General features: G+C 48.3%; 1 protein-coding gene across 5 annotated transcripts in view; it reads right to left on the bottom strand.

Annotated features, from left to right (window-relative positions):
• The window catches only part of MYH11 (myosin heavy chain 11), a 110,465-nt gene that overhangs the window by 31,397 nt on the left and 66,054 nt on the right, over positions 1-13,014 (bottom strand). For all 5 annotated transcript variants that reach the window (XM_059415254.1, XM_059415256.1, XM_059415257.1 and 2 more), the window contains 6 exons: positions 8,804-8,899; positions 6,557-6,675; positions 5,002-5,154; positions 3,938-4,111; positions 2,584-2,757; positions 933-1,047 (listed from right to left, as the gene is read on the bottom strand). In XM_059415254.1, coding sequence (XP_059271237.1) covers positions 933-1,047; positions 2,584-2,757; positions 3,938-4,111; positions 5,002-5,154; positions 6,557-6,675; positions 8,804-8,899 — 831 coding nt within the window. The remainder of the gene's footprint in view (positions 1-932; positions 1,048-2,583; positions 2,758-3,937; positions 4,112-5,001; positions 5,155-6,556; positions 6,676-8,803; positions 8,900-13,014) is intronic.

Genomic DNA, 13,014 nt, shown 5'->3' with positions numbered 1-13,014 from the left:
AATCTCAGGGTGAGATCCCATTACCCCATCCCATGGCCTGGGACATGGCGAGCGCTTAGTAAATGTTGGTACAACAGAACCCCTCCTCCAGCATTTTCTACCATGCTTAAAACAAGTTGTCCAGGCCTATGAGCCCAAGGCTGACAGGCCCTGTGCAAGGACACAATTTGCTGCGGGCACCAAGGTCCAGGAACAAAAGCAGAAAACCCCATCAGCCCTAAAGGCCTCACGGAAGCAGGCATGTACTGAGTCTTCACTATGGGACTGGCAGATGTAAGCACTTCAACATGGATTAGCTCTTCTCTGGTTCTCAGAGGGAACTCAAGTTCTGGTCCCCAGAACACCAGCCCCACCACCACCCCCTTGGAACTTGTTAGAAATGCAAATTCTCAGGCCCTACCTGGACCTGTTGTATCAGAACTTCTAGGACTGAGGCCTAGTTATCTGAGTTTCAAGAAGCCCCCCAGAAGACCCTGATGCATGCTCAAGCGAGAGCCCCAGGTCTGATTCTACCCTATGGGGATTATGCTTCTCTTCCTGGTTTTATTAAGGACACTCAAGCTTAATGACATCAAGAGACTCAGCCACGATGACAAAGCTAGTGTGTGGCCAAGAGAAGATCATAGTTGAGTCTTTCTGACCCCAGATGGGAAGTCATCATGCCTCCTGCACTGTTTGCTCTGTTACTGCTTGTCCCTTGACTTAGACGTGTCTTCCTGGGCCCCAGGTGTGGGACTGAGGGGTCAGGGGTCATCACTCTGGAAGTGGCAGGATGCATCAACAAGTTGTCACTAGCACCTGCACACCCTGTCCTCTCCCCACCCCCACACAGGCCCACCCCTTCCTGGGAGCAGGTGTGCGAACCAGGGGCACCTGGAAGGAGGCAGAGCCCTCTGTACCCAGTCCCCCAGCTCCGGCCAGCCGGCTCTTACCGTCCTTCCAAAGGTCAGCCACGAACTTGTCCGAGGAGGCGTTGAGGAGGGAAGTCACGTTGTCATTCAGCGGGTCCATGTTCTTGGTCAGCCAGGCACTGGCATTGTAGTCCACCTGCAAGCATCACCACACTGGTCAAGGGTGTCTGCCTCTGTGACTAACTAAGGCCAGGGCCCAGGGGCTCCTGTTTCCCTCTGGGGTCTTCCCAGGTCAGAGAGGAAATGGCATTAGCAGCCTCCGTGATGGAAATCTTCAAACACCCATGATGAGTCCAGCAGATCAGTTCTTTGAAGGAACCTGTGACAATGGGGGCTTCGGCCAACAGCGCCCCCTGCTGGCTCCATTCCTGCTTCTCTTAGTTTCTGGCAGCCCTCCCTCTGCAGAGCCCAGGAGGATGGTTCGAGTTCCAGCCCTGGAGAGCTTTGCAGATGGCAAAACCCCTCCCTCACCCCCAAGGCTCCCCTCTCATGAAGAGGGGCCTTGGCAACAATCCCATGACGTGTGAGGACCTCACGTCCCCTCTCTGATGAGTGTAACTGCTGTACCTCAGAGATTCTGATACATCAATATACAGAAAAGGGATCGATAAAGCTTTTCCAGTTCCTGACTTGAACATGGACAATGGCAGAACCCTTCATTTTATGATTGTGATGTTGAAGGGGAACAGCCCGTAAAATAGCTCTGGGGGGTTATTACGGGATGTGAGTTGCCACGGGGATGGCCAGGCCTGATGGGAGAGGGGACAGAAAAGAGCCATTTGGAAAGCGGGAAAGAGGAAGGCGTTCTTTTGTGTGCTTAAGGGAATGCACACTCCCTTGAGTTTGAGTAGGATTTGGCAAACTTTTTTTTTTGGTAAAGGGCCCAGATAGTAAATACTTCCAGCGCTACAGGGCATGACATCTCTGTCACTATGGGTCACAAGCGGCCAAAGACATTATGTAAACATAGGAGCTGTGAGCCCACAGAACTTCATTTACAGAAACAGGCTGTGGGTGAGATGTGGCACGTGGGCCGTGGTTTGCCAATGTCCGGTTCAGGGCCTTGCCTGTTTGCACGAGGCGGGGCGGGGGAGGGGAGGGCACTGGAGAGACAAGAAAATACTCAGATTCTGCAGGCCAGGCCAAGCTGTGGTTTTTTTCCACGTTATCCAGGACCCTCGGGAGCCTCGGGGAAGCTCCTGGGTAATTACAGCTCTCATGTGATGACCATCATTACCGAGGAGGAGGAGGAGGAGGAGGAGGAGGAGGAGGAGGAGGAGGAGGAGGAGGAGGGAGACCTCCATCACGTGTTTTCCTGGACAGCAGAAGCTGGCTGTGGTAAGCTCCAGGCTGCAGTAAGGGAGGGGTCTGTTGGGCCCCAAAGTGTGTTTATCAGTTCTCCCATCCCATCTGGCCCTTCCTCTTCGGTTTAAATGGTAGCAAGAAGGAGTCAGGGTCTATACGAGAAAGAATTGCCTGGAATACGTTATAGAGATTAGAATATATCTGTATAAATATCTCGCTTATAGATTAATAGATAGGAAGACTTGCTTGGATTTAGTTTACATTTGATTTACACCTTTGGGCTCTGCCATTCCTAAATTACTCCTGCTCTGAGCACCCCGCCTGGTCCCTGGGGGACGGAGAGAGCCCTGGGGCCCACGGCTGGTACCTTCCCGGCATAGTGGATGATGGAGAACTCCGTTTTGTCCTTGAGCTGCTTGGGTTTCTGAAACTTGGGGTGGTTGCCCTGCTCCGTGCATAGCTTCTCCACGAAGGACTTGTCTGTGGCCTTGGGGAACCAGCACTCCTCGTCCAGCAGGGCCAGCACACCAGGAGGGTTATTCTGTGGGAAACAAGGCAGGCAGGATCCCAGCTAGCGTGCCCGTGCTTCGGGCTTTCCAGAAAGAGTTAGTCCCCGAAACACGCCATGTCACCTCTTCTGCCTACATATAAAGATGGATTTGTGTCTTCCACTCCCACAGATCTATCCTCAAATTACCCTGGACCTGCACTGGGGAAGGACGGGTGGGAACCAGCAGAATGTGTTTGCTGCTGCCCCCTAGTGGGCAGAACACACGGAACAGCCCACCTGAACTTGTTGCTTTACATGTAAGTTGCTTTACATGTAATTTGCTTTCCACGTAATTTACATGTAACTTCGCCTCCAGGGTTCCTTTGGACAAAGCCCTTCTCTGTAGCCCCGACAGGCTAAGCCAAGGTGCTAGGAACATAGCCAAACTTACACACTTGCCACTTACTCTGCACAAATGGTCTTCACTTTTTAGACTCAGATCAGGGAGGCATATTTCTTTTCTTTCTTTCTTTCTTTCTTTTTTTTTTAAATGTAAGCTCTACACCCCACAAGGGGCTTGAACTCAGGACCCCGAGATCAAGAGTCACATGCTCTTCTGACCGAGCTGGCCAGGCGCTCTGAGCGTTTCTTCACTGCTGTATCCAAAGCTGGCCTCCCTGAATGGTTCCCCACATAGGCCCTATCAGAGCGTTTAGCGGATCTGTCTGGCTTCATGTCTGCTCCTTCAGGAGGCCAGGGACTAGGTCCATCCAGTCCGTGGTTACATTCCCAGCCCCTGAAGAGGGGGCCCGGCACAGAGCTGGTGCTTAGTACACAGTCATTCAACGATTGTTGCTTGGGTGCCTACTGTGGGTGTGGTTCTAGGAGTTAGGGGTACATGAGCAGACAAAACAAAGACCCTTGCCTTTGGGGATGAATGATTGAGACAGGGGAAGAGGGGGGAGGGGAGAGAAGGGAATGGAGGGGAAGGAATGCTAAAGAAGGGGGGGGAAGGGGAGTCCAAGGGAAGGAGTGGGGAGGAGCGGTGGGAAAGAGAAATTAAAAAAAAGAAAGTACCTTTGAGAACCAAATGTGGGCTAAGGGACAGTGTGATCGAGTTCACAAGGACTTGGTGGCGGGGGAAGCCGTGCACCCGTGGGGCGAGGGCAGGGTCCACGTGCCACAGCCGAAGGAGGCCACACACGCATGCGAGTGTGATGTGGGCCCTCACCGGCCGCTCGATGAGCTCGATGCAGGGCTGCAGGTCGAGCCCGAAGTCGATGAAGTTCCACTCGATGCCCTCCCGCTGGTACTCTTCCTGCTCCAGGATGAACATGGTGTGGTTGAAGAGCTGCTGCAGCTTCTCGTTGGTGTAGTTGATGCACAGCTGCTCGAACGAGTTCACCTGAGTGTGCGCAACAGCGGGGAGGCCCGGTGAGCGTCTTGGTCAGAGGACAGGGCACCCAGGGTAGCTCGGCCCCGAGAGAGCGCCGTGGCTGGCAGTCTGTGCACCAGAGTCCAGAGCGGGCTGAGTCCCAACAAGGGCTGCCTAGAGTTCACGGGACTGGCTCTTCTCACGCCAGGGGGCCCCCACACATGCTGTTTTGAGGATGCTTATCTCCTTCAGCTGTGCAGTGATGTATGCATAGAACAACTACGCAGGGTCCTTCATCACCCCCCCAATGCACAGATGGGGATGATGAAACTCAGAGAAGGAGTGATTCTCTCGTAGATGTGTTTCAGACTATCTGTCCATCTCCAGACCTTCCCTTTCACTGGGATCGTCCCTCTAGTCTGTGGGTGTGGGATCTAGTAGTCATATCCCCATTACAAGAAGTACAGCAAGACCCTGAAGACAGGGCTTGGCCCAGCTCAAGGGAGTGAGAGGGAGTGAAACTCAACTGGAAGATTTTGCTTACAACTATTGGGAGCAGTTGCGGCTGGTCAGAATTTCTGGGGTTGCCAAAAGGCAATCTAGAGCTGTGGCAGCCATTCTGCCACCATGAGGGGAAAACCAGCTTGAGAACAGAACCAATGTAGAGGTAGGAAAGAAAGAGAGAGAGGGAGAGAGGTGGAAGAGATCAGGTCTTGCCTGTTGGACCCAGCTGAAGCTCTGGCCTTCTCAGTTTCACAAACCAGTACATTTCTTACACCCTCGAGGGTGTAACCTTAGCTAGACAGCCTCCTAGTCTAAGTAGTTATCTGCCTGCCCTTCTCTGAAATAATGGCTTCTCCAAAGGAGACTTCATTCCAAAGAGTCAAGACCAGGGCTATCAGGATCCCACCAAGCTGTACCTCAAAGATCTCAAATCCAGCAATGTCCAGGATCCCCAGGAATGAAGCCCCTTGCCGGTGGGTCTTGTCTAGGGCTTTGTTCACACGGGTGAGTATCCAGCGGAAAAGACGTTCATAGATGGCCTTGGCCAGAGCCTCTATGGCAAAGTCTGCCTGTGGAGACAAGTGAAGGAACATGGTCATCTCCAGTGGGCCACATTTTCAGATAAGCCTGGTGAGCAGCTCAGACTTTTATTCCCCTCCTACCCATAATCAGTCCTTTAAAAATAAACAAAAAAAGGAAATTACACCATCTCTACACCCAGTAGAAAAGTGGCAGTAAGGAATTGAGTGGCCAGACCTAAGGAATAACTGTGTGCCTAATTAAATACTTCCTATCAGGGGAGCTGGCACTGAGGAGAGTCTGTTGCATCAGAGGGACCATTTAGAAGTGGTCAGTGCTGCCTCTAGAAAAGGTACACAGCCATTTTCAAAAACATATCTTTTAGGTCTGACCTTGAATGTACAACTAAGCGATCAAGATGAGATCGTGAGTACGGTACTGTGCTGCTCTTGTTCAGTACTGGATCTTCACAACCTGATATGGGACTTTGAATATTCTAGTATTGGATGGATGAGGAATAAAGAAATGGACAGATGGATGAAAAGATGAATAGATGATACATGGATGACTGAATGGATGGATGAACGTATGGATGGTTGGATGGATGGATGGATGGACACTTCCCACTGAGGGATCATCAGCAGTATAAAGTCTAACAAAGGCAGAAGTCAGCGAAAATAAGTTAGGATGGATGGATGGATGAATGGACAGATAGATGGATGGATGGACAGATGGATGAACGAATGGATGGACAGATGGATGGACAGATGGATGGACGGACAGATGGATGGATGAATGGATGGATGGACATATGGATGGACAGATGGATGGATGGATGAATGGATGAATGGGTGGATGGATGAATGGATAGATGAATGGGTGGATGGATGAATGGATAGATGGACGGATGGATGGACGGATGAATGGATGGACAGACGGATGGATGAACGAGTGGATGGATGGATGGACAGATGGAAGGATGGATGAACAGATGGATGGATGGACAGACAGATGAATGGACGGACAGAGGGATGGATGGATGAACGGGTGGATGGATGGGTGGACTGTTCAATGAACAGATGGATGGATGCATGAATGGATAGACGGATGGATGAATGGATGGATGAATGGATAGATGGACGGATGGATGGATGAACGGGTGGACAGACAGATGGATGAATAGATGGATGAACAGATGGATGGAAAGATGCATTGATGGATGAACAGATGTATGTATATATCAATGAATGGATGCATGGATAAATAGATGCATGGAAGGATGGATGGACAGATGGATGGATGGATGGACAGATGAACAGATGGATGGATGAATGAATGGATGGATGGATGGATGAATGATGGATGGATGGAAGGATGGATGATTCTGCAGCAATAAAAGGCAAGCACAGAAGTCATTTCACATGCAAAAATCAACAGCAATTGTTTCATTACCTGTTCTTTTGTCTGAGCTTTCTGTACTACATCCCGCCCAACTTTGATACGTGGAGTCAGGATGGACCGGGTGAAATCTGTCACATTAATTCCCATGAGGTGACAAACCTTCTGAGCAGCTGGATGGAGGAAAAAAGCACATTAAGAGCATCACAAAAGAGAAGGCTTAGGAAGGGAGGCCCATCACATGAGATATTTATGATCTATGTGTACATCGGATATTTTTAGAGAAATGGAGCATGATGGTAGTGAACATAGCATGAAAGAGTCCTGAAAACTGCTGTCATTGGTGACCTCATCCCCAGTGTTTTGCTAAGAGGTGGGATGGAAGTATGCCCTCAAGGAGGGGCTTAGGGTCAGACAGTTCTAAGTCCAAGCCCTTGCCCCTTTCCCACTTCCTAACCACGTGATTTTGGAAAAACCATTTCAGTTCCTAGAGTCTTACTTTTTTCAGCTTGTAAAAAGAATGGGCCCCCTGGTACCTTGTTGGGATGTCAATGCATTTATTTATTTATTTATTTTTAAAGATTTTATTTATTTATTTATTTGACAGAGAGAAATCACAAGTAGACGGAGAGGCAGGCAGAGAGAGAGAGAGAGAGAGGGAAGCAGGCTCCCTGCTGAGCAGAGAGCCCGATGCGGGACTCGATCCCAGGACCCTGAGATCATGACCCGAGCCGAAGGCAGCGGCTTAACCCACTGAGCCACCCAGGCGCCCAATGCATTTAAATGAGGTAAGGCACATCAAATGCTCAGCATTTGGCCAGCTACCAATAAAGATGTGTCCCATTGAGCCAAGATGTGTGTCCCATCATTCTTTGTGTTGGAAAAATACTGGAAAAAACTGAAATGTCCACTAATATGGAAATGAACAAATATATCGTGGTATTTTCACAAGATGAGTTCCCACCAGCAGGTAAAGGAACAACACTCATTTTCTCTCTCTCTAGACCAGCCAATGCTCACAACTGGGGATGATTTTGCTCCCACAGCACATTTGGCAATCATCAGAGACATTTTTGTTTGTCACACTAGGGGGCGCTATTGCTGAGGCTGGAGGAGGAGAATAGAATCCCGCTGGGAGGCCAAGGGGACGTCCCTGTCAGCTACTCGGTTTCATTTGAAAGACAAAATGGTATTAGAACATATTCACAAGTGTCCATCCTGGAGGGGGGACTCTTGTTATATTATTGAATATCTGCATTTTAAACCTTTTCCTCAAAAGGTTGAGGTTCCATGACGCTTCCTCCGTGCGACCACTAGTGGTGCCTGATGGTTTGCACGTGTGTGACAGTTGATACACAGTGTGATTTTAGGATTTTGTCCCGTCGCTTTGAATGAGGGCTTTTGGTTTGTCGTTCCCTGAAGTTTTCTCCTCGGTGAGAGAAGTCTTTTCACTTGCCGTATTTTGGAGTGTACCCCATGAAAAACACAACAGGTGCCATGAAGGGGAAGTTCCAGGAGCTTCGGAAAGCAACACAATATACAGCCCAGGCCAGTGGCACACCGACAACAGGTGGACAAGCCGGGGGCTTAAATCACCCTTTTGGCTCAGGCCCCCACAAGCAAGGGGGTAACCATGCAACCTTTCCATAATACAAGACACTGCTTATTTGCAGGTAAGGCTGTCAATTTTAGAAAAAAAAAAATACAGGATGCTTGTTGAACTGGAATTTCATATGAACAACCAATATTTACAGATTGTGATTACTTTCCAAATATTGCCAAGAACATACAATGTATTATACAATTATATAGCTTGCAATACAAATATTTGCTGTTTATGTGAAATTCGAGTTTTACTGGGCATCTTGGATTTTATTTGGCAGTTCTAATTGCAGAGAAACCTGAGCTCTGTCTCCCCAGCAAGACTGTGTGTGCCATGACGAATGGGGCTGTTCTTATGGGGTTTCTTGATGACCCCCGGGCCCTGGCAGATTGCCCATGTTCAGAAATATTTAACAAAACAAATAATGGGGTTGGGGTTAGAATTGATGCTCCCTAAAGATCCTTTCTGTCTGATCTAAAACTATTAGTTCCCCTCCCCGCCCCCCAGCCCACGCTCTGATTCAAGAACTTCCCACTGTGGGATCATCAGCAGTAAAAGTCTAACAAAGACAGAAGTCAGTGAAAGTAAGTTAGTTTGGCTCTTGTTAATACCCTCACCCAAAAAAACAAGCAAAGACTTCATGTGACCCTCCTTCCCATCCCACAAGTTGTCAATTATTGAGAAAAGGCAAGAAGAACCTGTGTTATCTGGCATGGATGCCTGGTCTGTGTTTCTTTCCTTCTTGAAGACGATATTTCCAAGCTGCAGGACAGACGACACCACCTTCAGTATAGCTGGGTAAGAGGAGAAGAGCAGATGAGACACAAATGTCAATGCCAAGGTGCTCTGGAGGTTTAGAGTCCCAAAGTTATCAGGGACCTTAGAGCCAACTTACGTCTTTCTCCCAAAAAGTCTCAGGTCTGAGCTCCTAAGTCTAGGAAAAAGGCAAACTAACCTAATTCCCTGCTAACACTGTAGAAAACCTGGCTGGGGATAGCAGAATATATTCAGATGGTTGCTAAAAATCTTATGTTATCTAGGAATACTGCACAGGAGGGGTTGGACCAACCCATTCACCAATTCTGGCCCACTGTCTGCCATTGTAAATAAAGTTTTATTGGAACACAGCCACAAACATTCATTTGTATATGGTCAGTAGTTGTTTGATGCTACAAGGACAGAGCTGAACAGTTGCAACAGAGATCATATGATCCACAAAATATTATATTATCTGACCGCTTACAGAAAATGTTTGTCAACCCCTACTCTACAGCAAGGAGAATGAATGACTGACAACAGTAAAACTGTTGTATCTCGCAAATGCTTAGCAAAAGGCGCCAAATACAAACAAGAACATCAGTATGTAAGTCTACTAAAAGAAAGTTCAAGAACAGGGAAAATTATGCTGTTAGAAGTCAGGATAATGGTTAACCTTGATTGGGAGAAACTACTAGAAAGGCTATGGGAAATTGGGGGGGGGGGGGCTGTTGGTGTTCTCTTAGTTTAAATGGGTGTGAGGAGTACAGGTATGTTCAGTCTCTCAAAATTAATCAAACAGTGTACTTATAATATACACAATTTCCTAAATGTAAATTATATGTCAATAAAAGATATTTAAAGGGGCGCCTGGGTGGGTTAAGTGGGTTAAGCCTCTGTCTTCGGCTCGGGTCATGATCTCATGGTCCTAGGATGGAGCCCCGCATCGGGCTCTCTGCTCAGCGGGGAGACTGCTTCCCCCCTCTCTCTCTGCCTGCCTCCTTGTGATCTCTCTGTCAAATAAATAAAATAAAATCTTTTAAAAAAAGATATTTAAAAAGTAAGAAATGAAACAAAGCAAAACAACAATCCCCGTCCTTCTTAATATTGTCTGGCTGAGAATAAAAGATACTTATGCTTAGGATCAAGAAGGGGGAAACTTTTTCCTACTTGTTATCCAAGAGTCTTCAGGTAAAACAATGTGTTCCCAGACCCTTGGAACACTACTAACTAACTAACTAACTAACTAACATTACCGTTAAAATGGCCCCTACGTCTGACATCCCCACAAGACTGTGAGCTACTGGAGAGTGGGGGAGTGTCCTATCATCTCTGTATTCTCAAAGCCTCCTTCAGGGTCCAGACACACATGGGGAGGGAGGGAAGTTGGAGAGAGGTTGCAGGACGGAAGGACACGTGGATGGTCCATGATGATCGGGGATGCGTGGAGGGAAGGAAGAGAGGAAGATGGACAAATCAATGGCTGGACCAGTAGATGGATGGTGGGTGGTTGATGATGGATAGATGACCAATGGGTTGACGAATAAATGGGCTAATTGATGGTGTTGACAGATGGAAAGGTGGAGGATGGAAAGCTGGGTGCTTGCCTTTAGTAGAACACATATGCAAATCCCCCAGGGTTCTGGCTTCCAAGAAGAAATCACCGAGTTCTGCAAACAAAGCCTGAGATCCCAACCTCCTCTGGTTCTTCAGGCCAACCTTGGGGTGCCAGCCCTTCGCAACAGCTGCCCTCCCACCTCAGGGACTCTGGCCCAGCTCAAGAGGAGGAAGGCCCAGTTTACTGACCACCCACCCATCTGCTCCCACTCACTACTGCAGAAACCCTTCCTCCCCAGAAGGGTAGAGCTTCTCCTGATGGGAAACAACTAAGGCAGAGGGGCTTTGTCAACTGCTAAGTATAATACTAATAGTTTTTCAACTCTAAGTTTAAGCTAAGGATTGCTGAAGTGCTCACAGGGCCCAGGGAAGGAGTGTCCTTCAGGAGGTCTCAACCTTGGCACTGCTGAAGTTTGGGACCAGATAAATCTTTGCAGGAGGCGCGGGGTGGGGGGAGGGTGGGGGCGCTGTTCGTGCTGTTCCGTGTATCCCTATAGGATGTTTAGAAGCATTCCTGGTCTCCAACCACTAGGTGGCAGCAGTGTTCCCTCTCGTGAGCTCTGAGAACCAAAAATTTCCAGGGGAGGAGGCGGGATATTAATCAAATTCTAGCAAGATGCTGGGCCCCGGGGGCTGCTCTATGTGGTGAAAGCGGGAGATGCACAAGGACCAGAGAGGGGTTGAGGACCTAATGGGTGCCAAGCTGCTGCTCTCTTCCTTTTAAGTCGTTAGAATTAAAAAGGAACAGAGAAAAGGATCAACTTCTCACAGTGGGATTCCACCGGTCCTGATAAGGATACCAGTCCACATTTTAGAATACACTGGGCTCCTTCTAGCCTTGATTTCCATACCCTGGTTCTGACACGGATTTTGGAAAGGGTTTAAGTAAATTTAGGCAGGCAGAGAGAGAGAGAGGAAGAAGCAGGCTCCCCGCTGAGCAGAGAGCCCGATGAGGGACTTGATCCCAGGACCCTGAGATCAAGGACAAAAACCACCTTTCCACACACAAACACAGAGCACAGAGAATCACACAATGAGGCTTGGGAGTCGCTGAGACACAACAGGGAGTCCCAGCTCCACCAGCAACACGCTGCTTGTCCCTGGGCAAGTTTCTTCACTTCTCTGGGCCTCAGTAGTCTCATCTGCAGATTGGGGATAAAACAATGGCCACATCGCTGGGTTCTTCTGATGTTAAATAAGGCATATAAAGCACTTAGCATCTTGCTTTATCTCCTGATGTCTTCACTTTAAATATATTAGAAATATTTCCCCAAGTGCCTGTGGTTCTAAAACAATAGAGAAAGCAATTGTTTTCTTTCTCAAAGCCAAATAATAATTGAATAAATCCTCGCTGATCAACATTTCTGGTTTTTGTTATTTAACACTGGACATCTTGGTGCCTTTTTGTTTTTTTAAAGAGGCATTAGCAAATGCTTGGCACACAGTACTTAATGTGTGTGTGTGTTTAAAGCAAAGATTAGAAGTAAAAATGACTCATGTCCCAAATAAAATAAATCCTTCTGAGAGAGCCCATGCCATTCAGGAAGGGATGCTGTTACCCCGGATTCTGCTGTGGGGCTCTGGCTAAAATCCACAAACACCACCCATTTGTGCACTGGCCCATGGAGTCTGCTTTTTCTGGGCCCCCAGTTATCTCGAGGGAAGCTGCCCTCTAGACTGCATTTCAGCAACCTTAGCACGATTCTGGGGCTCCAAAGGGGTGTGGGCGTGGGAACGAAGAAAAATTTTCCACAACCGTGTCCTAGTGTTCCCAAAAGAGATTAACCTTGGACACTGGGGCACGTCTAACCCAGAAGGACAAGTATTTCTTCTTCTTCTTTTTTTTTTTTTTTAAGATTTTCTTTATTTATTTGACACAGAGAGAGAGATTACAAGCAGGCAGAGAGGGGGAAGCAGGCCCCCCACCAAACAAAGAGCCTGATGCGGGGCTCCATCCCAGAACCCCGAGACCATGACCTGAGCCGAAGGCAGAGGCTTAACCCACTGAGCCACCCAGGCACCCCAGGACAAGTATTTCTTAAAGCACAGTGTGGAAACCAAGATGATCTCTGAGCTTTCTTGGTCTCAGAATTAAATGTGTTTCTTGGTCATTGGTCGGTGATATTGATCAACATGGGTCTATGACCAGAACGCACTTTCCAGGAAGAATCCAAGTAAGCCCCTCACCTCAGTTACTCCCCCAACCCCTACCCATCCTGGGCCCGTATATTCTTAAGAAGGCCAACGTCCTCTCCAGCTCCAGCTCCAGCATGGAACAGAGACGATAACATAAGCCACTCAGAACTTTCCTGGGATCATTGTGAATAACTCAGGAATACGCATATCAACCTAAGCCAACCAGTAAGAGTCAATGGAACTCCATCCAGGGACTCAGACAAGGAATCCAGTCTACTTTGCTGGACATAAACCCAAAGGACGTAAGGGCTGGAGCCTCAGCAGCCATTTTGCTGCCAAGAAATGGCAGCCCACCTAAAGACAATACTGCTCACAGACCAGGTTCTAGAGATATCCTTTG

This window comes from Mustela nigripes, chromosome 11 (assembly GCF_022355385.1).
Source record: "Mustela nigripes isolate SB6536 chromosome 11, MUSNIG.SB6536, whole genome shotgun sequence".
NCBI lineage: Eukaryota > Metazoa > Chordata > Mammalia > Carnivora > Mustelidae > Mustela > Mustela nigripes.
This window is presented reverse-complemented; position numbering and strand designations above follow the sequence as displayed.